The following is a 25,488-nucleotide window of genomic DNA, read 5'->3' on the forward strand; positions in this document are numbered from 1 at the left end:
GTTTAACACAAATAAATGCCCTGTCGTTCTGCCAAAACACACTGTTCATTGGGGTACTGCAGATGATACGTAATGAGTATAATTCCCAGCATTTCAGAGGTAGTGTTGGCTGAGATTAGCAAGACTAACTTAATAAAGCACTATCATAATTGCATATTCACTGGGAAAGGGAAAAATAATCAAATGAAAAAGGACAAAACCAGCAGGGAAAGAAAATTTATTTCCAAGCATCTACGAGAGTGCTACAAACAATAGAGACTAAAACTCAAAGCATTTAAAACTATTAAAAATGTAGTTGACAATGTCCTTCTTAAAAATCAAACATAAAAATGTAGAAAATGCAGTTATTAATTCTAAAACTTGCTCAATAGTGAAACAAAACCAGATAGCATCAATGAGGATGGAGTCCTACAAATGACTTTTTTTTTTTAACTTTATTTCCATTTGTTAATTTGTAAATTGATACTCATTTCATTTTTTAATGTTTATTTAAATTTATAATGGAGAAATGTGCAAATCTAGCAAAATATTCTTTGGATTATAAACAGAGAAAAAAATCAACAACCAAAGAAATTTGAACCGAGTTAATAATAAACTATAGAATTATATAGAATGCATACAGCTATAATAAAGTGAAATATTACAATAAACATTGTAGAGCAAATCTGCTGATTTAGCAAACTTTGCCTTATAAAACATAGGGATATAATGGGACAAGTGAATATGTTATGATTATAGAGCTGAAACATCATTCATAATTTTAATGAATTAAATTTTAATCTAACTACACATATGGGGGTCTTCAGAAAAGCAATACACCAACAAATCAGATTTCCTCTCAGATCAAGCAGTTTGGTACTTGACTGCAAATGAAGGACAGGGTCTGTAAAATGAACAGTAGAAAAATGTATATCGCTTCTATTTATTGCCTCTTCCCATATTGCAGCTGCTGATCTCTGACCCTAAACAGCAAACTATATTAAATTTAGCACAACTACAGCTGTACACAGATGCTGAAAATGTTGATGCACGGAACATATTCCAATCCCTTGCTCATTCTGAACTAATATAAAAAAAGTTATAGATCATTTTTCGATTAAAAACATACATTACAAAGAACAACTCTGAAAGCACTCTGTATTTCTGTCATCACAAATTAAAATGTCTTCCTATCAGTGGATGATGCTATTCTAATGCAGTAAACAAAAACAAAAAAATCAAAATAAAAGTAAGTGCCAGAATCTTAATTAATACTCAGGTAAGGTAATTGTCAGGTAGAACAGTCTTTAGGGAAATTATAGCTAAATTGGGTCAGATTTAAGTCTCTAAAACCCGCAGAAGCTTAGCACAGGTATGGAAATCACAAGCCTGGAGTAAACTGTAAACACAGAGTGCTCCTGTCCACTTATAAAGTCATTTCTGAAACCTCTGGAATTCCTAAGATATAAGATAAATGCATATTACATGGGACATATTTAAAAGTATTACACTTAATTTAATCCAGAAAACACAGTCATATTATATGATGATTATTACTGTGTTCTGGGAGCAGCCACAAGCTGTATATAGAGAGGGTACAAAATGTTCACCAGACGTTACATTTTTTTTTAATCTAAAAAACATTTGTAAAATGTACTTGATTTTTAAATAATCACTTAACAAGGCAACAAACCAACTACAAACACATAATAAATAAGGCTATTAAAAGGTCACAACTGTAGTAAATTAGTCAGAACTATAAATGGGACATTAGAAACACTATGTTTTTCCTTATATGCTTAATAACCAGAACAAGAATTAAAAAAGAATCAGTTTATTTCAAAGTCTGCTTCTTATATTGAAGCACATATTAAAGCAACAGTACAATGTTCATAAAATATAAGTGTGATGCTGTAACATTTCTTACATGTCAGAATACTGATATTTGTATGTATACTAAAATAAGAATTTTAAAATTGTACAAATAGATACATTAAAAATGACATAGAAATAGGGCGCCTCCCACTGCAACAAGACAGAGTTTTTATATCTGGCACGTATTAGTTCAAGATGAAAGTATAAGCAAAAAGATTTACAAGAATCAGCAGTAACAAGTTTGATGCTCAAGAGACATAATAATTGTACATTGTACTGTACATACATCATATGGGTTTAAGCTGGCTGAATATTATATATTTCAAGTTTAAAAATGCACTACCATATAGAGTGTCCATAGTTTAAGGCGAAATTACAGCTCAGAACTGTTATCTTTTCTAATTTGTGGAAGCTTCTTTGACATAAAAGATTTAGATGTTCATAACACATAAAAGATTTCCCTTATTTGTAGGTTCACTTTTAGCATTTTCCTTCATTTAAATATTTTGTATTTCTTAAGTGGGTATTTTTCCTCTAGTGAAGTTGGCAGCCAACTTCTATATTTGCCTTTTGCAGGAAAAGGTACTTCACAGTATTTACCACTTTTATGTCCTTTTTTATCAAAGGAATCCTTTCTGTCAAACTTACATGTTTAAATGAGACTTTTCTTGATTTTTAAAAAAATACCTGCTTAAATTTCTTCTGGATTCTTCAGAACATCAGACACAGTTCTTAAGGCCAAATCTTAAACTTTATTGTTAAGAATCATCATCAAAAGTGTCTTTGGAGCCATACAAGTCTGCAAGTTTCTTAAATCGAGGTCCCCAGTTTTGTAGATAGTCGTAGTCCAAATCAGAATCTGTTGTCGCTGACTCTAACGAGCTAAGTGAACCAGCCACTGAGCCTCTTCCTTCATAGCCGTAGATCTGAATAGAGTCATACGGAGGAGCAGTTGGATCATTATCAGCTTCTTGTATTCTTGTGTTGATGAAATCATCAACATCAACACTATTGGGAGCTGGTCGAAGCCCTGGTCTTGGCATATACTGATACTCAGGTTTTATGTCTTTACGAGGAATAAATCCATTGATGCCATCAGGGTTCTGCAAAGTAGCTATGTCAAAAGCTTCAGTATCTTCTTCTCCTCCACCTTCATCATCATAAGTAATAATGTTCTCCCGGACATCTTCTTCTTCAAAAACAATCAGAGGTTCTTTTTTCTGCCTTTTCAGTGTTACAAACAACACTACAATGACTATAGGGAGGGGCGGGGGGAAAAAAAAGCAAGTTAGTCTGTACCTCAAACAGTAGCTGCTTTATAAATAAGATTATTGCCTTCACTGAAATCTCAGCTTTTAAGCAGCAGTTCAGCATGTATTTTTGCTAACATCTGCATTTTTAGAATATCCAGCTAAGCAAAAGCTACGATGTTTGTCCACACGAATTGAGCATACTGATTTGAGGGTTTCTCATTGGGCTGAAATCCACTGCTCATACTAATTGATCATTAATGCAAGACTTTAATTCAGGAAAAGCATTTGTGGGTCTCTAATGCAGCAGCACTGCCTGAGCTACCCAATCACATCTCTGCCTGCAGCAAAACAAGGATCAATCTTTACTGTCCCCTGTATGCCCAAAGCTGAACTCTAATTCCATGTTCTGGGCATTTCCATGACAATGGAATTTTTCTGAAGTAACAGATGAAAATACGTGCCTTTGTTGACGTGTTCCTTCTCACTGCAGATTTCTTTAAATTACTTAAAAATACATAATAAAATACTATAAATTACTATGGACAAATTAAAACATTTTATGTAAATATTTTCAAATCATCAGGAAAAGCTTTATAGTGCTTTCTTAAAAGCAGGTCTTCTGAGCCCTTCATTTGTCTTCAACACAAGAGAAGTTAGAGGGAAATAGCTGGCAGGAGCCATTAATCCTGGCTGACCTCAATAAGGAACCTGTCATCCAGGGAAGATCACAAAACTTAAAACTGTATGTCGTGACCTCCTTTAAACAGTGTCCCTGATTAACTGATATTAGGCCACAAAAGGACATTCTCTGAGCACACACAGACAAATTCTCTGGTGCTTTCTATTGCAGTTATCATATATTGTGTTTCAGCCTGCCAGATTAGTGCCACCTGTAAAAATAAATGCTAAGAAATTAAGATTGACTTCTCCATCTTGGAGCCAAAGTTTTTTTTTGCTTTTGGTGTTTTTGTGTTTTTGTTTTGTTTTGTTTTTTAATACAAACAAGTATAGAAGAAAAATAAGTATAGAACTTTTTTACCTAACAAAATCACAATGCAAGCGAGAATGGCGATTAAAGCTCCCGTGCTCAATCCAGCATTGAGGATGTAGGCTTCGGCATTACAGGAGAGCAAGGAGCCATTGCTGTCGCAGCCGCAGACTCGAATGGTGAGGGTGTTGGTGCTGCTCATAGGCGGGAGTCCACCATCACTTATTACAATGGGAAGAAGGTATAAATCTTGCTTTTGGCGACTAAATCCTTCACGTCTAACAAGAACACTTGCTGTGTTATCTGTTTAAAGAAGGGAGATGGTCATTATCATTTTTTCCTCAAAGTTTTCATCTTAGCAAATATGGAAAAAATATATTTTGCCACAGTGGCCCTGATTATTATTATTATTTTTTTTAACATTTTAGAATGTAAAAACAACATGAACAAAGTATCACCTTCCTAATGACCCCAAAGCAATTACAGTATTTTGTTTCATCCATACCCCCCCAATTTTAAGGGTGATGAGGGTAACACAAGGAATACAAAAACTGTCTCTCTTGGTTAGTACTTTTTAACATGTATTGTTCTCTTTTCAAAGTATCTTAGCATCCTTCATGTGCAAGTTCACCAATTACTTAAACACCAAAAGGGAATATGCTAACAGTAAACAAAGCAGTGATTATACGACTCGTAATGTTTATGTTTATTATAAAACAGACATCATATAAACACTTGAATATTAGATATACCAGCTAAGGCAATGTAACACATTAACCATAAATACTAAACAGTGCATATGTCACCGAAATCCTACCCTGCAAACCGTTATCACGGAAAATGACAATATTTTTTGCACCCCAGCAACTTTCTGGGAAAGTCACAATACTTCAACAACCGTTAGAATAACTGGGCCTTGGTATTGCTTGGTATAAGCAATTTTGAAAATTAAAGCCTTTAGCATAGGGGAAGAAAATGAATCCCCCTATTGACCTATTGCTCTTGGTGTCAGACCTGCAGGAATGGAAAACACCGACATGGCCTGTGTGAATGAGACTCCCACCAAAACACAAATCCAACGCTTACTGTGTATTAGCAGATCAGAGCCTCAATGTTCATCTCTTTCAGTAAGATGCACTGAAGCAAGCAGCATTTTGGCAACACCAGTTTTTCACCCAAACTCCTCCAAACCAGAATTCAGACAGCTCGATCATACATGCACAGGCTGTCGGGACACATTATGAATTATGTGGCCATGTACTGAGTTATGGTGCCTGTCTAACACCATTTCCATTTGTTATCACTGAGCAGTTGCCTGCCTTGGGCTTCCTGGTCCAGGGCATCAAAACCAAGCATCCATCTCAGCACAGAAAGCTGTTTTGGATAGTCCTGGGGCAAAAGCATTTGAAAGGGAAGTGTGTGACGTGAAACACTGGGATGAGATGGCTAGGGCTTCCTGCTCCCAACCTTGACAGACAAAGACAAGGAAGCATGAACAGCATTGCTTTATTTGTGCTTCTTGTTTCTCAGTTCTCAGACTGAATCAAAGTTTATAAAATTGTAAACATCCCGAAGTAAGTAAAACAAAACAACCACATCTGTGGTTTTCAGACCTTCAAAAACTAGTTTATGACGAGAATTTAATTCACATAACCTTTTCTGTTTTAAGAAAGTTCTTTGCTTTTCACTATATAATGAAAAGAAAAAAAGAGAATAGAATGGTCCTTTTATCTACTAACAGAGGGCTATTCTCTTCCATTTTATTGCTGCCTTGGGGTACTGCAAAAGATTAATCATTTTCCTGTTGAAGAGTCAGCATAAATTCAAGAATTTAATAATGCAAACCATAAAACCTCTTTTAATGATCTAATCATTTGCCATGAAAATCTGTGAATAAATTATACCAAAAGTGAAGTGCTCTTGCCTTAATCACCCTTGCAGACAGTACCCCTGATGTAGGAGAAGGTCTGAAACAGTCCCCAGACTTGATGGACACAGATCAATTTATGGGATGAGAAGGACACTTGTACTAGGGTACTGTTTATTGAGACTCTCCACACTAGAAAATTTTGCAGATCACACCAGAATAGGATGAATTTTTTTAGGACTGTCTTAGATACATTTGATACATGCAGAATTAATTCACCTCCCAATATCACTTCTGGTTTTTCGATGTGCCCTTTGTCTCCTTTCAAAGTCATTCTACCCCTCTAAATGTTTACATGAAACATTTCCCAAGCTAGGTTTTGTGGCACAATTTTTTGAAAGGATTTTAGTGTTTATCTGATAGTCTTATTTTTGGACTGTAAGTTAATGGGCTCATGATAATTTTATATAAATAGAAGTGTAATATCTGATACCTATTAACCTAACAACAAACACCTGAACAAACATATATTGATACAGCATCAAATTAATCCAAAGGGTTTTCTAAAATGCATTTAATAATTCATTTCATCAACCTGAGAACAAAGATCTGCTCTATTAAATTAGAGTGCAGCAGGACAGACAACTCTTGTGCCAAAATATATGAACATCACTAGAGGACTGAGATACAACTGCCTAGAGACTGTAAAGGCAAACTGGAAGGAAATATAAGCCGTATCAAGTATTAGTATATTTAGTTTCTTGGTTACACATTTTTTATATCATATTGCATGTTTCCTGAATTTTGGTAAATATTATTAATAGCTTAAATAGTATTCCTACTAGAAATAAGAAAAGGATGGAAAATTACTCAGTTATTATACAGTGTGGCCAATTATGTTATACTAAAGCTGAATGTGATCCAATGGGTCATTTATCTGGTTTAAGTTGAGGTGATTTCTAAGTTAATATATACATATATTTTTAAAAGTAAAATCCAATCAATATTCCTGGCTAAAAATTAAAAAGGACTAACACGTCATTTAATTTCTTTTCTGTGTATGTTCACTTCTCACATTTAGAAAGAACATAATATCCACAAGAGAAAATAAAACTCTTTTACCTAGATAAAAGGTAACATATAATCCTAGCTAATATTCTCATCCTCGCTTTTTCATCATTTTCAAGTCCCAGGAGTATAACTATAATCCAGGTATAATGGCATATTTTTTTTTTAAGTCAAGAAACAGAAGTTAAATGTCAATACCAACTTAAAACTATTACTTAACACGTATGGGAACTACTTGACTGGCAGTCTTGAAGAACACAAAGACAGAAAGAAGAAAATATCTGTCTCAACACCATCCAGAAAATACACATGCTCTCATTTTTCCAGCTATTATTGTCACTGATTTTAGTGGACTCATGAACTTAATTTCAGTCTTCATAGAGCTCTGTCTTGCATATTTGAAAACATCACTACACCTCACTTTTGCCAGTGTGGTATGATGCATCCTTGTGCAGCATGCAAAAGCGAGGTGGTTGCAATACTGCCAGCAGTATTGGCTTTGTGCCTGGCCTCCACACAAGGTGAACCCAAGTAAAGGGCGTTTCAGTTTAGGACAGACAGGGCAGGATTTAAAGCAGGAAATCCATCTGCTAAAAATCCATCTCTCTGTGGTGAAGTGCTATGAGCCTCTGCTGCTCTTTTGAAGCTCTGACTTCAATAGGAGTAAAATTGAACAGAGCCTGGGCAAACACAGTGCTGTTTACTTATGTGGTATAATGTAAGTAAACAGCGCAAAAGTAATTCGGTGTTTTATCACAGCATGTGATAAGCCATTATCTCATGCTTTCTACTGAAGATAGTCTCAGCTGAAAAACTTGGTAACACAGTAGGCTATTAATAGGATGTAGAATGTGATTACTTTTTTGGATTACTGCAATATGTGATTACTTTTAGGAGTTGGTAGAAAGAAACTCTATTAAATGATAATTATAGGACTGTATTCACTTTAAAGTTTTGTAATAGACCCAAACATTGGAGTTTTCATTAACTGTTCTCCACAGTTAATAAAGCCATTTTTCTCTGAAACTAGTAATTCCCTCTGAAAGCAGTGGCATGGTATATAGACTGCTCAGATTTACAAATGAAAAAGAAGCTTTAAATGATCATGTAAATTATTTGACTTGCCAACGATAGCACACTGTTTCTGAGAAGTTCTTTATATGGAAGTAAACAGAATTTTAACTCTCTACAATATCATAACTTTTTTTTTTTTTTTAAATGAAACAACACAGAAATAGTTAAATTAGCAACATGACTGCAGTAAGGATTGTACAAAAATGATAGAAAAAACAGGATGTAAATGGATGGATTGCACCACACTATTTATTTTCTAAACAAAAATTTGTACAGGAAGATTCAACCCTTAAATACTGACTTGTTGAAATAACCTTTTCAGATATCTAGGTCCACTCACTACATTTGATGGACATCATCATTTCTATCACTAAACAGTTTTATCTGGGCTTTGTCATGAGAGAGAGAAAGAGAGAATCTGCTGAATATGGAAATGAAAGATTAATCGAATTGGCTGGAGTCAGGCACCATAAGACCATTTGCCGGCAACTGTATCAAAGCATCTCAATTCTGATTTACACATTCTCTGTTAGATTATACAATCTAATCCATTTTCAATTTAGTATGTTGACCAGAAAATATCTTGTAAGGAGAAATTTGACCTCAGGGTCTCAAGCAAAGCATTCATTTCTATTTACTTCTCTCTAAAATACATTCATCAAATTTTCAAAAATGGTGTTTTTCTTACTTCAAAGAGAATAAATATACTCTCTCCACTGGATCCTTTATGAATTGCTTATGTATGTACAAGTGTCAAGTACTAGGCAACAATATTACTTTGATCCTTCAAGAATTATGGAACTTTTGTTTAGGAATTCTGATGATAATTGCCCTCACTTCAGATGTTGATGGCGATAGAAAACATACCACAACATAACATTTGAGAGAAAAAAAGTTGTTACTGAAATTATGTATCTGGATTATGTTGCCTTTTGTACTTCTGTCAATCTACAATAAATCATTATTTAAACCAGTTCAACTGAGTTCTACATTTCAGAAAACAGTTGTTTCCTTCACACATTAAAGCTTGCTATTTAAAACCAGTTCTTTAGAAGCTGAAACTGTATTTTTTTTTCCCTGTACAGGAAAACAACAAATGAACATTGAACATAAATGCCATACTGATTATCACTAAATAAACAGAATAAATATTTATAATGGCTGAATCTGTATTCCTCCCCCCCCCCCCCCCGATTCCTCAACATTTGGTAAGTCAGGTTCAATGATGTTATAATGTTAGAATATCTAATAAATTTTAGCTTTCATCTATGCTTGTTTGTTTTGTTACTAAAATTTCTTACCTCTTATGATGCTCATTCTGACTGCAAGACTGTATTGTATTTCATTAAGAGAAAATTGGCAAAGGGACCGGGATACCCATACACTGCGATATCCCCGCCCTGGATTTCTGTTTCACAACAGAAATTTCCTACAAAGGTTTAGTTTCACAGTGACTTCTTTCCACTAGGACCCTAGTCCATGTCTCCTGACATCCAAAAACCAGCAAACAGATTAACGTAAAAAATACAAGCAACATAATAATTTATCCTTCCCTCACTAATTTTAGATTAGGAAGTAGTTTTGTTTAAATCAAGGAGACCTGCTAATTAAATTTACTGAACATTTTTCTCAATGTTTTTTATCCTCTTCCTGGGTGATAAAATGGCAGTGGATTTTCATGTAGGGTATTATTATGTAATTTTAAATATGTATTCAAGAAAATAAGGTTAATAAGCATTACACTACTCCAAGAACATTCCTGTATTTCAGCTGCATTTTTTCTGCCTTCCTCCCCTAAATCTCTAGAAAACAGGCACCCTGTCAAAATTAATGAAAATGCTGTTGCATGACATTAAGTTGGCCATTAGTTTTCTTTTGTCATTTCTTTGGACACTATTATAGAGGGAACCTTCATACAAACCTCTGTTGTCTCTGAGTGTAAAATTTGGATTATGAATAATTTCAGGTGGTAAACTGAAGATAAATCTTGGTCCATTGGCCGAGTCATCCTTGTCATCAGCACTAATTGTAATAAATTGCTGTAAAAGAAAAGTAGTTTGTAAGCAAACAGCTCCTTCTCTGGATACATCACATATAGACAGCATTCTGAGAAATCATTCGAATACAAAGAATTACAAAGTCAGAGGAAATAGCTGAAAACACCAATATATCTCAACAAATGTATGCAATTATAAACATATTGCAGACTCAAAGCTAGAAAGGCAATCTTTATTTTACATTTAATCAACACAGGATTATAGGTGTAAAAGTATAGATATACCTAGATATACATTCTTATATACAGACCTGTGCTAATGATAACTTAGTAGGCTAAATAACATTTTGCAGAAAATTCAGCAGCTCACAATGTCTCTTCCAAACTGCTACACCAAATCAAAAAGTGCAGGTAGTGTATAGTGCTTTATTTCCACCTGATGCTCTCCCTTTTCCTCGCAGATTGTTCAGGGATAAATCTGTAAACTACACCATACAAGCACTGTACTGTCGTTCTTCTTGTAAGATGCTGAATATTTCTTAATATCCAAACCAAGCTCACAACTGAGAAAGTTGTTCCCAACCAGCTCTGTTGCCCATGTACTGGTGGGTACTTACAGCCAACATCATTCATATTCAATACACAAAGCACTCTATTGCTATCTGTTGATAGCAATACAAAATAAAACCACAGGAAAAGTACACACAGGATGAGTGCTTTAGGCATTTTGTACAAAATTTAAAAATAAATGTTCAGTTGCTGCAATTTATTCAAGCTTTCAACACAGAACTGGGCTAACACCCTACAGTAAGAAATTCAAATGTGGTGAAGGTGGAGCACACAGGCTTACCTGATTGCTTCGAGCATTCTCACAGACAAACGCTTCATAGGCTGCCGCAAATTTGGGGGCGTTGTCATTGACATCAACAACCTTAATTGCAACCGGAACTTTGGCTTCCTGGTGTTGTTTGTCTATGGTGTAAACAAAACCAGAATGAAATGGAAGCAGGAGGATCCCTCAAAACTAACAAAATCGTAGCAAAAACTGTATTACTTGTATGCAAGTGAAAAAGAAATAGGCTAAGGTATTTCTGTTAGGATTTACTGCAACATACCAATTTGAGTCAATTGGAAGACAACAGAATTTATAAAATTGATAACAAAATAATTCAGTGAAATACTTACGAACTTCAACTGCAAAGACAGAGATATTATGCCAAGCAATTTCTTCCCTATCCAAAGCTTTTATTGTCTTGATGTTGCCATCATCTGCATTAATAGTAAAATATCTTTCAAGGTCAGTGTGACGATCAATTGAATACCTAAAGATTGAAAGTCGGTAATTAGGTAAAAAAAGATTTAGCAGTTTCATGTATCCTTTTTTTTTTTTTAAAAAAAAAAAACATTATGATTTTTAAATAACTGTAAGCAGTACCCTTAATATTATTTTGAATGTAATGATAAATGGTTCTTTTAAAAGGATGTTCACTAGCTTCAATTCTACATTTAGAAAAAATATTGTCAGGATGCTAGTAGTAAGTGAAAATTGTTGTTCTTTGAAGTCTCTATATTAAAACCCCCTGATTTTTTTTTTTTTTACATTCTTCTCTTACAAAATATGATTACAATATCTACAGATATATTTATGTTTTTATCTGTTTCATATTAATGACAAAGATCTTTAAAGTCTTCTGATCTTTGGATTATTCAAAATGTTAGTCGATCATACTAGCTTATTAAATATTATCTATTACCTACACATGTCCACAGTTTTATGCACCTCTGATTTTCATCTTTACCATGCAATTCTCCAAAATGTTAACTATACCCATAAAATGGTGTTTTATAATTTAAGTTACACCGAGAACATGACAAAAAAAAAAGTACCCTAATAGAAGACTACCCAATATAACTGCAGAAAGTAGGTGTGTATACGTGGTTTTCAGTAGAAATTAATGCTTTGCATTTATCTATAATAGTCTGTAAGGCACTGTACGGATTCCTATCTTTTGAGAAAAAGATGCTGTGATAATAAAATAAGATATTTTTAAGAAGGATAAGATATAGAATAGAATCTAATTCAGATGTCCTCAGGTATATTTTAGGTAGACACAGCTGTGGTACACTTACAGGACTTTCTGATACAGACTTTGAGAAAAGAGTACCTTATGGAATAAGGCATAAAAGCAATGCTGTATGGTTACACTTAGTAATATTCTATGTAAATTAGGAATCTTACTGTCTGAGGTCTATTGTGCTATCTTAATAATTTGTATAACAATACTAAAAGCTTACCATGCTTACAAAGAAACAGCCTGCTCTAATGAAGCATACCTTATAGCACTGTTTGCAGCATCAGGGTCTTTGGCATGTACTTTTCCAACCACAGTGCCAGATGCTGCATTTTCTTGTACTTCAAAAATATAACTTGGTTTTAAAAATACAGGTGGTTCATCAGCATCTTCCACTGTAATCTTCACTGTTACTGTGTCCTTGAATGGTCCATTGCTGATGAACTTCGGATCGATATGTACGTTGGCTGCCTCTACCTTCAGACTGTAGGACTTTTTGGTTTCAAAATCTAAGAGCTGTGAGAAACAAGAAAATAACGTATTCATTCAACAGAGTTAGCAAAACTAGTGTAAAAGCAGTCAACAGTCTCCTAGTATTCAATAACATAAAACAAATGTGAGCATATCTGTCAACAAGCTTGGACTGAAATGTGTGTATTTAAAAACAAAAAGACTGAAATAGAAGGAGCTACATTCTATGTATGGAGCAGCATAAGAAGGCACTCAAAATATCAAGACGAGTCTTTGTCTTGCTCTTTGCTTCCTGCATCTCTCAGGAAATCATCTTTACTGGGGAAATTACCCTTTCCTTTGTGCAGCCTTCCACATAGCACGGAAGAGGAATGGATAGGAAAGGGGTCAGCCTTGGACTATCCATGTCTCTTTAGAGATATGGATATGGACAAAGTGAAGTTAATTTTTTTGAAGTAGTAGAGGAAATACAAAGATGGCTTGCAGTTCTTTGATTTCTGTAGTTCTTTCCATCCCTAGATCTCATGTCACTTTACAAAGTGGAGGTGAAATAATGCCAGCTAGGTCCTTTAGAGAGCCTGATCCAAGACACAGCATATCTGCATTGTCATCAACGTGAAATGGCTGCAGTGTTGCAGCATTAGTCACCTCAAAATGATCGTGCGTCTAAATACCTGAGAAACAGGTGCCAACCACAATTCACAAAGTAGGCTAACAACATAAAGTGAATGCAGGCAGTGACAGTATGCCCACATTTTAAAATGCACATGACATACATTCCCACTTCTAGAACAAGTACAGTAATTGAACCACAGGATAATTTTGATTAGAGGAGATCTTTGGGTCTCCTCCAGAGAGACTGCCCCAATTTACAGAGCAGGGCTAACTTATAAGTTAGGTTGCCCTGGCCTTCTGGTTTGACTTTTGAATATCTCCAAAGGAGATGAATAAAAAGATATGAAGGGCAAAATAATAATGCTTAAATAATATTATATGATTTCTAAATTATAATTTAATAACACTTTTAAAAATCATATTGATGTATGAAATCACCTTAGTATTTCTGCTGCTTTTGGCATAGCCTGTGACTCCTTCAGAACAGTATTTTGGACAATGCACAGCTGAGGAATTCAAACTATAGGGCATGAGGCTGTTCAGACTGAACATAAAGCAACAGTGAATGTCTGCTACTTATCAGCACTAGGCAAAACTTCATTAACAATGAAGCTGATGGCATTGTATTTTACCGTGACTTTTTATTATGAATTCATTTAGTTTGTGCAATTAATCCACTGTACAGTTTTTATGTAACTCTTCTTGGTTATTTTCTTCCATTCCAATTCAGCTAATGGGGAAATGGAATATTAAGAGTTAATCACAGCTTTAGAAACAAATTAAGTGAAATTGCATTTACTGATATTTTAGCTTAGGTGATAACCCATTACTACCAAATACTCTGTCAGAAACAAAGAATACTGCACTTTGGTAGGTTTGAAAGGACAGTACTACTCACCTTCTTAAGCTTTACAACACCTTCCTGAGTCTCATAGTCTGTTGTAATTTCAAACATATCCACTCCATCTCCATCAATGATGCTGTAAGCTACTAAGCCATTTTCTCCAATGTCCGGATCTTTGGCCTTCACCCTTCCTACTTCCTCTCCAGGAACAGCTGCTTCTGACACTGACATCTGGTACACACCTGGCAGAAAAAAAAAAAAAAAAAAAAAAAAAAAAAACATTTGCCTTAAGTATGCAGTCTGCTCTCCAGTTGTAAATTTACTCATTTAACTTATAAATTCCAACTAACCACAGTAATTTTTTACACTTTGAAATTCCCCGAGGGAATGTTATGGTATAAAGAGCTCTGAGAAGGCATATGTGAAATCTTAAAACACATTGCTAATCTATATAAAATTACCTCTTCATTGATGTTTTACATAACATCTGTATACCTATCTGTTCTGGGAGGGGTTAAAAAGACAATTGATTAGTCAGAATAAAGAAATTGTTGTGACATCATCAAGGTTATAATTCATATCAAAGGTGTTACTAAAAAAAATGAAGGAAAATTTTTTCATACAACTCACAGTATGACATTCAATTCTATAGTTGTGAAGTGTTTCTGCCAATTTATTCAGTAGCCACAAATTACATAATATGAATTGGATAGACCTGACTGCTGTACTGCCTAAAGAATAAAACTGCTGCTTTATATGACTTTAATTTGGAGTATGAATGCATTGTTGTAGTGATTATAACAGTTTACCACAACAGAGAATACATATATATACCAATTGGTGTAGGATTCCATACTTAAACAGGCTTTACCTCATCAAACTTAAAAGGGAAAACCATCCCCACACATCCCATAGTTGTGGTGCCACACATTTCTCTTTGTGTATTAAGGACACTAGAGGAGACCAATACTCTTTCTGGATAAATCTCTTACCAGCAGTTGTCCTTTAGGGACCATTGCTTCCTGGAGCTTCCCAACCTACCACAGCATTCACATAACATAACCTGGTTCTAAACCTACAGATCTATGTCAGCATTTTCTGCCATTTCATCAGTATTAGTACAAACACCAAAACAGCACGAGAAAATAAAATAATCTGATTTATCCTCCTCTCCATAATTGTTCTTTGTTGCTACAGTAGCACTCTAGGAACATCCGGAGACTTACACCAGTCAGGTCTTGGCTCATTACCCATAAAAACAATTGGCACATGTCATGGAAATAGGCCATTAACTCCTGTCACAAAGAATCCAAAATTTAAGCACATAACTCATTAAGGGTTTGAGCAATGAACAAAACAAAAAGAAAAAAAAAGTAAAAAATTTGCATTTGGCTATTCATATAAACCGGTCAAACCCTGGTTTTGTTACAAAGCACTCCCAAATAAGGTTTTAAAATTAGGGGCAAATGATTAAGTCAAATAACTGATAGCTCACATTTCTGAACACTGATTTAAATATTCTCCCAAAACAGATTTCTTGTTTTTTAAACTCGGTAAAATGACTAGAATTTGCTGAGAAGAAAAATACATAATTTGATGGAGTTACTGAGCAAAAATACCATGTAGCGGGGTCCCAGGTTATGACTGGATTAAAAAGATATGGTTGTGAAATGTGTAGAACCTGACTTTTTTTTTTTTTTTTTTTTTAAGGATTTAACACTTTTCTGTTAGAACGGTAGAAAACGCTAACAGATTTTTACATTTACGGACTGGCTATGTCATTTAAGCTCTGGCTTGAGGGTCCAGGAAATTGCAGCATGGGCAGAGAGCCATGTTCACATCCAGGATGTATCAGTGTTGTACGGATGCTCAGAGGGGAAGTAGGGTGGGGTAGGATGGTGCATGTGCTGCACTCCAAAACAATCCCATGCAGAGATGAGATGTAGGACAGCTGTGTGGGTCCATTAATATACTTCCCTCAACTGGGAAGACTGAATCTGTTAATGTCATCCCTGACTAATTTTGTACATGAAAAATAAATAGCACAGGTATTGAAATAGACTTATTTGACCACCAGCAATGTACGTCAACCATCAATTCCAACATGTAATTGTACCAAATTGGTTTTATTGCCATGATAAATATAAAGCATAAGGAACTTCCAGTCATAACTTTTATACTTACTGACATGCATCATTCCCTGAGAGTGTTTAGAGAAGTAAAGGATGAAGCATCAACACTGAAAATGAAAGGCTACGTGTAATTAAAAAATGATGCTCATTCAAGGGTCTGTTAAAGACCCGAAAGGACATAATCAGGAGGTGTTAATACGCTGTACAACACTTCTGTCAAGGGCCCAAAAAGCAAGACTCTTGGACATAATGTAAGAACTTATGTAAGAACATAAAGTAGATCTCCTTTCCTTTGTCCATCTTCATCAATAAACAAAACGGATTACTGAAAGGCTTGAGGTTAGGCCACTTGGAGACTTCTTTCAAACATGGGTAACCTTTACTGCTTTCTGCTGCACACACACTATGAGAATACAATTTACTGGATCTCTCTCCACAACAGAAGAATCTGTTCCTATATAAAACTTGTAGGAATTTTGTTTTAACCTCCTCCTATTTCCCCACAAAAATTACTTAATATTCTCATGGTCTGAGCAGAGAAGTAAACACACTTTGATTTTTAAATGTCTTTTACATCCACACTGTAATTATGAAAATGGCAAAGGCAGTAAACCAGCTTAGCCCAGAACTGCTGCAGAGGAGGTACGTCTTCTAGTACAGAGTTGCTTGAACTGTCCCAGAAAATGAGACTTCTTTTTCCATTAACAGAGAAGTCCACACTGTGTCTCCCTGATCACATCACAGGTATATTTCTAATATAACATGGTCCAATAGTGTTAAAAATGAAGTATAGAGTTAGGAATCTTTGAAATCCAATTTTAACATTAAAAAATGGCTCATTGCAACACAAAGTAAATCACCCAGATACTGAAGTTCTATATGTTATTAGCAAAAGTGTGTAAATAATATTTGTCTATTCCTATGTGTGCTGTGATAATCCATCAGTTACTGATTTTTGAAGTTTTGAATGTCTGATGCTATGCAAATATGGGTATTAGTAATATATGTTATTAAGGACTCTGTTACTTACTTTGTGGGAACTTTGGTGGGTTGTCATTGACATCTGTAAGTGTAATTGTCACTTTGGTTGTCCCTGAGAGGCCTCCCATGTGTCCTCCCATATCTTTTGCCTGTATTACAACATGATACTCTTCCTTAGCTTCTCTGTCCATATTTGGAAGGGCAGTTCGAATAATTCCTATAAATACAAAGAAAATATGTCACATATGAATTTTCACATGTTCACATCATGAAAAACAGGACAGTGTTTTTTTAACATGCATTAAAATGCAGAAATATTTGCAATAATGTTCCAGATTATCTTTCCTCTATGCTGTGCATGACACTATGCAAGCAAACTAGCCCAAATATATAGAATAGTTGAGCAAAGAGCTGCACCAGAAAATTACAGTTCAGCACAGAAACTGTTATTTCTATCATACCATATCATACCACAAAAGATAGAAACGTCTTTCTAGTGTAGTGTACCAAGAAGTTCTACCAAATGCCAGGGGAACAACCTGCTAAGCAGCTTAGCTACCATCAAGAGAGAACAAAGGAAGCTTTGCTCAAACACACCAGCACATGTACTGCCTTGGTCAATACATTTAATTCTTCATTTTAATGGATTCCAGTTATGAGGTCCTACTCAAATAAACTGGTCAATAATACCTGTTTGAGCTTCCACCGAGAAGTACGGCTGACCTTCAAGAATACTGTAAACCAGTTTGGCACTGTTCCCATACGTAGGATCATCAGCATCGGAAGCTGTTACCTGAATAACAGATGTACCTAAAGATGGAAAGCAAAGACAGAGGAAATACAAACAGAAGCAAATGTGTCTGTAAGAACCAAGGAGAGATACTTTCAGTACGGCTACATCTTTTTTTTTTTTTTTCCAGGTTTGGTAAATGAAAAAATTCACTTAGCAATTTATACATGACAGAATAAATTTACACAATCCACAAAGATTTGTCACCAACTGTGATGTGGATTAATGTTCTAAACACTGAAGGTATAAAAGTCAGCAGTCACTCTGTATCATTATGCTTTTTTTTTTTTCCCCTCAACAGTGTATAGCACTATATTCCTTTTGTCATTAGACAGCCAAACAAGTTTTCTTTTTACATTTTCCTCAAAAAGTGTCAGAGAAATCATTCCTGTAGAAATCTCTGTGATAGACACAAGCTCAAACAAGACATAAAAATGGAATAAATAGTGTGGCAATAACTCCCTAGCTTTACTATACAGCTCAGCCAAAGGAGTGATCTTGATGTCTACCCCAGAGGATTCACACTCCATAAATTCTAGGGGACCCTCATGCTCCTTCCTAGGAGGAAACAGATGTGTTCTAGGAGCAATCTAAAGACACCTCAACCATGACAGTAGCTGAACAAGTTTTGATTTGGTCAGCAAATTAGATAAATTGACTGAGTCACTGGCTGAGCTTGAAGTAAAATTTACCTCCCAAAATTCTAGAGGCCAAGAAGTACTGACAATGCAACATCCTCAAAAATCAGGGACTAAAAGTGCATTTATGAGTACTCACCTACATTTGATCTCTCTGGCACATTGGCATGGTAGTTCTCATGAAGGAACTCAGGTGGGTTGTCATTTATATCTTGAACTTTAACAATAAATTCAGAGGGTGGTTCCAAAGGTCTATTAGTGTTCCTGTCTACAGCTTGTGCCGTGAGAGTGTACTGAGCTCTCTCCTCCCGGTCCAGTGTCTTTGTTGCATGGATGTTCCCTGATTTGTCATCAATAACAAAAATGATGCCTGCTCCTTCACCTGAGAGAATGTATTTAATGTTTCCATCTCCAGAATCAATATCTGAGTGAAGCTACAAAAAGAGAAACAAATATACTTTCACAAGATGGCATAAATATTATGTGTTTACAAAAAAAAAAAAAAAAAAAACAAAAAAAAAACATGAAATTAGTATAAATTCACAGTTTTCTAAAATCTTGTCTTACACTAGGCAATGATCCATACACGAGCCCATGTTATGAACATCTGCCCTGCATTCAGACACTGCCTGCATAGAGTTGCATGCTACCACACAGAGTGCAACTGAGACTTGAGCTTTGAGATTTAAGGAAGAAAATACGTGAGAAGATAGTTATAACAGGATCCTTATTTAAATGAAGTTAGAAGAAAGAGCTTTACAGAGTTTTTACAAAGATTTTGTACCTTTCACACTAATCAGATTCAGCAAAATGTAGAATTCTGTGTAAAAAAAGTTAATTGACAGATGGGATGTAACAAATGAGCCAATTGCTGATTGCCAACTAGCTTTTAATTGCAACTTATTTGTTACAAAAAAAGTAACAAGTCCTTACTGAATTATCTTACTTTCACAATTGTACACTTCAGTTTGATGAATGAGGGAAATATTGAGCCAAATTATGGATTTATTGATTTTATGTTTACATCTACAAATTGTATGCTTTTAACCATCTTTCAAAAAAGAATACCCAGAATGGTGTTTGGTGTCACCGACCCAGTTCTCCATTCTTCATGTTGGCATTAAGTCAGCACAGTTCAGCTGACTTGTTATAAACTGGTAAATATGCCTTTAAAAAAAATAAAATAAATATATATATACACATACACACACACACACACACAGGTAATCAGTTACTGTTAGATAGTAACAGAAAAAAAGACCAGCCCAGGATGTGTTTATACATAAGCACACACAGATATATATCTTCTACTATATATATACCTACCCCTTGTATACTTAATTTTACTGATAACTTCAAAATGAAAGGATGAAGAGATATCTTTTGAGCTGTACACTTTTACTGAGCTGCTGGGTTAGACATTACACTTTTAATTACTCATTTTAAAGAGAATGATACTAGATATTCTTGGGACATACTGTTGTTCAAGTCATTGCTATGGTCTTAAATGACAGCTATATACATTCATTCAAACACTGCTGAGGTCAACAAAAAAAAACTTGTATTCACTTAGGTAGTTTTTGATTAGCTCCTTAATTGAACTACAATAACGTGATTAATTTTAGGTAAATAATTAGCTGCTGAAGAAAGAGCTAATGCAACAGAAAAGCAATGGCAGGAAAAAGAACAACTCACAAAATAATAATATTAATTACTGATTATTAATCAGTGAATGAAAAACAAATTCTTACCCTTCCCACTAGTACAGGATCTGGTCCCGTGTACTCTTCTATAACAAAGAACTGATTCCACACCCAGCCTCTTTTTGAACGATGAAGAATCTGTCCTTCTTTTCCTTTTTCATGGTGACCATGAAGTGATGGCCTTGTGTGGTTCAGTTTTTCTGTAGTTATGGCATGGCTGTAATACAGCATGCCCAGGCAGATAAGAGCGGCATGTAAACAATTGTCCTCCTTCATTTTTGGTTATTTTGTAGGCACAGGAGTATTCGAGAATCTACCCCTTCCACCTTGGAAGTCAAAAAGTTTGGGCCACGTAAGAGTTTCAGATAAAATGTTCTGCACATAGGTTGCAACCACACATTGAATGCATCACTTTAATGCTCTGCAGCTTCCCAACTTAATTCCTGAAAGAAAGTAAAATGGACAAAAATGTCAATTCTTTTATGTCTCTGGGGTGCAAAATTTCTTTATCAAGCAAAACAGAATCAGAACTAACTCAGACCGTTTTGAGATAATAAGATTAAAATATAAAAATGATTATGAAATGATTATGAATACTAAGTAACAAGCATAGTTGGTGCTTTGGTACATGTAACTACCGCCTTACAAAATCCTTGGACTTGCTGGTTAGGGCACTCATTTGAAAGTTGAATTATATTCCCTCATGATCCTTCCAAATGGACTTAGCCCAAGATGTGAGATGACTGTAGAAATACCTAATTTATATCTAAGCCTTCTTAGGAGCTTAGATATAAGCCTTAGATATAAGCCGTTAAGACATAGGTTTAGATATAAGACAGATACCAAGATACTTGCTTATCAAGAGTGGAATATTTCTACACATGCCTGCAAAAAGGCCTTGGATTGACCAATAGATTTTCATGCCAAAAATAAATGCCTGGGGGTTTCAAGGCAGGAGCAGTGGCTGACCGGACTCTGAGGACCTAAATTTTGGACTTAGGTCCTTGAAGTAGCCTTTCCACTCCCCCTGAGGATCAAGTCATCAAATCAAAGAAGCAGCACTGATTGCCAGTTCTTCTGTCTTTGTTCTGGTGATGATAAACGCCATAAACTAACACAAACATATTTAGATACTTTTGATAACATAGCAATTGATGTGGCTATTTACTTCTGTTTTCCCTGTGGCATAAATGACCAGAATTACATGGATTGCTTATTTTCTAATATTTCTAATAATACTAGGTCAGAATTAATATTTGAAGTAGCAATTGAGTAATAGAGTGAAACCTGAACTAAGGTCTACAACTCCATCAGTTAACAGTCTATCTTAAAGGCCACTTTGACTTATCACTTGGGTTTCCAACATCAATACTTCAATCTTCACAGAGTAGCTAATTTTTACTAGGTCCCTAGGGTGTTTTGTTTCATTTTTCAGTGTAATTCATTTTATTCTTCTGCCACACACTAATAAAATACTCAATGCTATATTCATACAGGCATATGTATAAATTGCTACCATCTTCTTTAAAACAGAATCATTTTTCATGAGAAATAAGAAGGTACTTGTAGCACAGAAAATGTGAATATAGGGAAAAAGCTTCAACCTACATCACTACCTATAACTCCAGCAACAAATAAACATCTCACTAGTAACCAGCCCACTCATCTGGGGAAGTCTTTCTTAAATCCTGAGCAGTCAGGTCTTCCCATCCACGTTCCTTTGCATAGCTACGTAACAACACACTTATTTATAAAACTCTGTATCTCTGTGTTGAGTGTAATTCCTAAACAAGGAAGGAAATATTTGTTCTTCATTTCCTCAAAAAAGCTGCTTTTTTTTTTTTTAAAAACTGAAATAACTTCATTTATAACACCATAATGACTCCAGTATAGTGAATTAAATCAAAGTTCCACATTTAAATACAAACATAATCTGGCATGAAGTGAGGAATTCCTACATTCTCTTTTCTTAAGCATATTACAGCATTTGGTGTATCCATTTTCATTTTTTACTACTGCTACACGATGCCACATTACAGATGACTCATAACAGCATGGGAGATATGAAAACGAAAATGATCTATTATTTTGGTCAGAAAAATGCTCTCAAAATTCAGTTATTCTGATACAACATTTGTGTGTGAACTGTGGAGCATTAGGCCTGTATTTTTAAAGCTTATTTTATATCTCTATTTTGTTGAGAGGTAAAAATCAGGTAGGACTTAAAGGACTTGAAAAATGTTATTTAACCTGTTTTAGAAGTGGCTTAAGTATGATAAGTCTTTCAACACTAATTATTGCAGTAGCTTTTGATGATAAGAAGATCTAAAAGGAAAGGACATAGGTTTTTTTTTTTTCAGTTTTAAATAGAAAAAAAATCAATTTGAAACCCCTAGTATGCAGTATTTACTTACCAAGCTTCCCTACCATTTAACTATCTATTAACCCAAGGGTCTTTTTAAATACAATCCATCAAACTCTGTACTCATCCCACAGATGTAAAATCAGCTCTTCTGTCTTGTTTAGGAAACACCTCTGGGTTTACATCATTGTGGTAGGCAAAATATGACCCCACAGCTCTGTTAACTCTTTTGGGTAGTCTGTCTACAGAAATTTAGTGGTGTAACTAAATTATAAATAATAAAAAAGTTACATCACTAAAAATATGTATATATAATTTACATAATACCAGTTCAGTCTGCTTCAAAATTGCATTCAGTTAATCAACGATAGTGCTGCTTCAGAGGTGGCTTGCTAGGGGCTGGCCTTTCAGCCAAATAGCCTTCAGTGCCATGTCCAGTATAGCTAATTATGCTGGACAAGTATACTAGCATGGTATTTGTGCGCAGCAATTACTAGTGGGGTTGTTAAACAGGGTCTTCATGCTCCAAACAGAAGTGAAATAGAAAGACATGCCTAGACTGCTGTGCATTTTATAACCTGCTGCTAAAAAATGTTAAGTAAACTCCTTACATTACTAGATTTTGGATGTGTTTGAAAATTAAACTCTCTGATAGTTACTCTTCATTAACATCCCATAATGATCTCAACAATGAAAATAAGTAAACAAATACGACCATTATTCCCAAACTTCTCAATACTGTTACGTAAATCAGTAAACACTTTATAAAGATGCTTAATAATAATGGAAGAGCCAAGCTGACACATACCCTGGTTATTATCAGCTATTCAAGTATGAAGTGCTGGAAACAAAACATTAATCACACATCCATGCTTAATTTACCAATGAGGATTTAAAACAAAAATTGCTTGCTACCTTTTGTTTTTATTCTCTACATAAACATATATAGAGAGGGAGCAATAATGCTACATGTCTTCAGGTTATATCTCATCCTATGAACACTATTTGGGGAAAAAAAAAAAAAAATCACTATAGCTCTTATATGGTAATTGCTTCTATTTTGAGTTACATTGTGAAAGGACTCCATGCTAGTAATACCAACCTGGCTCTTAAGTATGTGATCTGCTGCTAGCTAGATAGGTGAGAGCTGCAGGCTGGAAGATCTGCCCAGCCTCCGCGTGCCCCCCTCTCCTTCACCCTGCCTGCAGTTCATTCTCTCTGTTCCCTTACATAGAGGCTGCCACAGCGGTAAGCCCTATGGCTCCTATCGTCATTAGAAAAGTTAATAATATAAAGCAATATAAAGTTCCACTGAAGTCTGTGAAATAATTAAATTCCTAACAGCTACAGCTTGGCTTTCTGCAAGGTACTTTCTTCCTAAAAGGCAAGGTGCACAAGATGCTCTTTAGCTATAGTTAAAATAAACTGCATTAAGAATGAAGTGATATTATTAACAAAAAGAAGTCTCTCTTTTTTTTTTTTTTCTTTTCTAAAACAATCTACTTGAGGCCTTTCAGATATTTTAATCTGCTGCTGAAAGCTAACAGTTCCCCCCACCCCTTTTTTTTTTCAAGCAGAAAATATAGAAGAACAGCTACACAATTTATAAAGCTTTTCCTTTTCTCCCATGGACAGCGCTGAGGGACAAATACCTCACCATCCTCTAAGCATGGAATACAGATCTGAGGCCAGCACTTGCAGCAGCTAGCTGGAATGCTGCTCTGCTCACAGTCCACACACTCTCTGTAGGTAGTGTTTCTTTTCAGACACTGCAAAACATTACACATAGAGGGAACTGTCACAACTATTTGCTGTGACTGTTTCTACACTTTTTTTTAAGTCATAATCTGAGAGAGATCCTCAACATCAGTGTTATTTCTGCACACAGATTTTATTCCTCAGCTACAGCAAACAGAATCTGGGTGGGCATTTTACCAAATTGCAACATCCTGATGTTTTTTCCATTGTTGCTTAGAATTACACAACATGTAATTTTGAAATCCTAGGTTTTCCTTAGAAATCTGTAAAAATCCAGCCCTGCTTCCCACTTCCTTAAGTGGAAGAATGGATACCAGGCTTGAACTAAGAAACACCTTTTCACAAAAGGAGAAATTCCATCAACAGATTTCAATCACATACAAACAAACATTCACAATTTTGGTACCAAATAACAGCTCTATCAGAGTAAAGGAAAAACCATGCAGCACACAAGATTAAATCACATCAGTGGCATACATGGATGCAATGGGACTCCAAAATGCTCCCATGTAAGTTATCAGTTGACGTATGTATGACTGAGATTTTTTTAAACAATATCTAGTCCGCACTCTGAATACCATCATGCATAGGGGGATGTCAAAATGTTTGCATGGAAATAGAGTATTTCTCCCTAAATAGTTGTGAGAAGAAGCTGTCAGGGCACTTCTAGCTATGTGGATAATAGGTCAATGTTTTTTAGTTACAGTTGTTACTTATTTTTGGAAATGCAAAGCTAACAAATTTCAATTTTATCATAAGCAAAGTCTGTTCTGCTACCACTAGAAAATACAAACCACCACCATTCCTAATGGAAATACGCTATGCAACTAATTAAGAACTCATCCATCAACAACCTGAAAAATAATAAAATTATGTCCACAGACTACAGCACAGCGTAGAGACGGAGTATTGGCGGCTCCAGCATGCATCGGCTCCACTGCCCTTCTGCATCCTCGCACTGAGACTGCAAAATGCAGAGGGACATCAGAGAGGCGGTGTCACTCTAACAGGCTAATCTGAAA

At 35.2% G+C, this 25,488-nt stretch overlaps 1 protein-coding gene across 1 annotated transcript; it reads right to left on the bottom strand.

Annotated features, from left to right (window-relative positions):
* Positions 1 to 1,259: 1,259 nt before the first annotated feature.
* Positions 1,260 to 20,622, bottom strand: CDH11 (cadherin 11; the record flags this gene model as incomplete). Its single annotated transcript, XM_084294898.1, has 11 exons — positions 1,260 to 3,109; positions 4,147 to 4,398; positions 10,026 to 10,143; positions 10,951 to 11,072; positions 11,286 to 11,422; positions 12,435 to 12,688; positions 14,157 to 14,344; positions 17,265 to 17,432; positions 17,906 to 18,025; positions 18,783 to 19,077; positions 20,395 to 20,622. 11 exons carry the CDS (start codon positions 20,620 to 20,622, stop codon positions 2,613 to 2,615), a joined length of 2,379 nt encoding a protein of 792 aa, XP_084151024.1. The 3' UTR covers positions 1,260 to 2,612.
* Between the last annotated feature and the right edge of the window lie 4,866 nt (positions 20,623 to 25,488).

This window comes from Netta rufina (genome assembly GCF_964035555.1).
Source record: "Netta rufina genome assembly, chromosome: 13".
Taxonomy (NCBI): domain Eukaryota; kingdom Metazoa; phylum Chordata; class Aves; order Anseriformes; family Anatidae; genus Netta; species Netta rufina.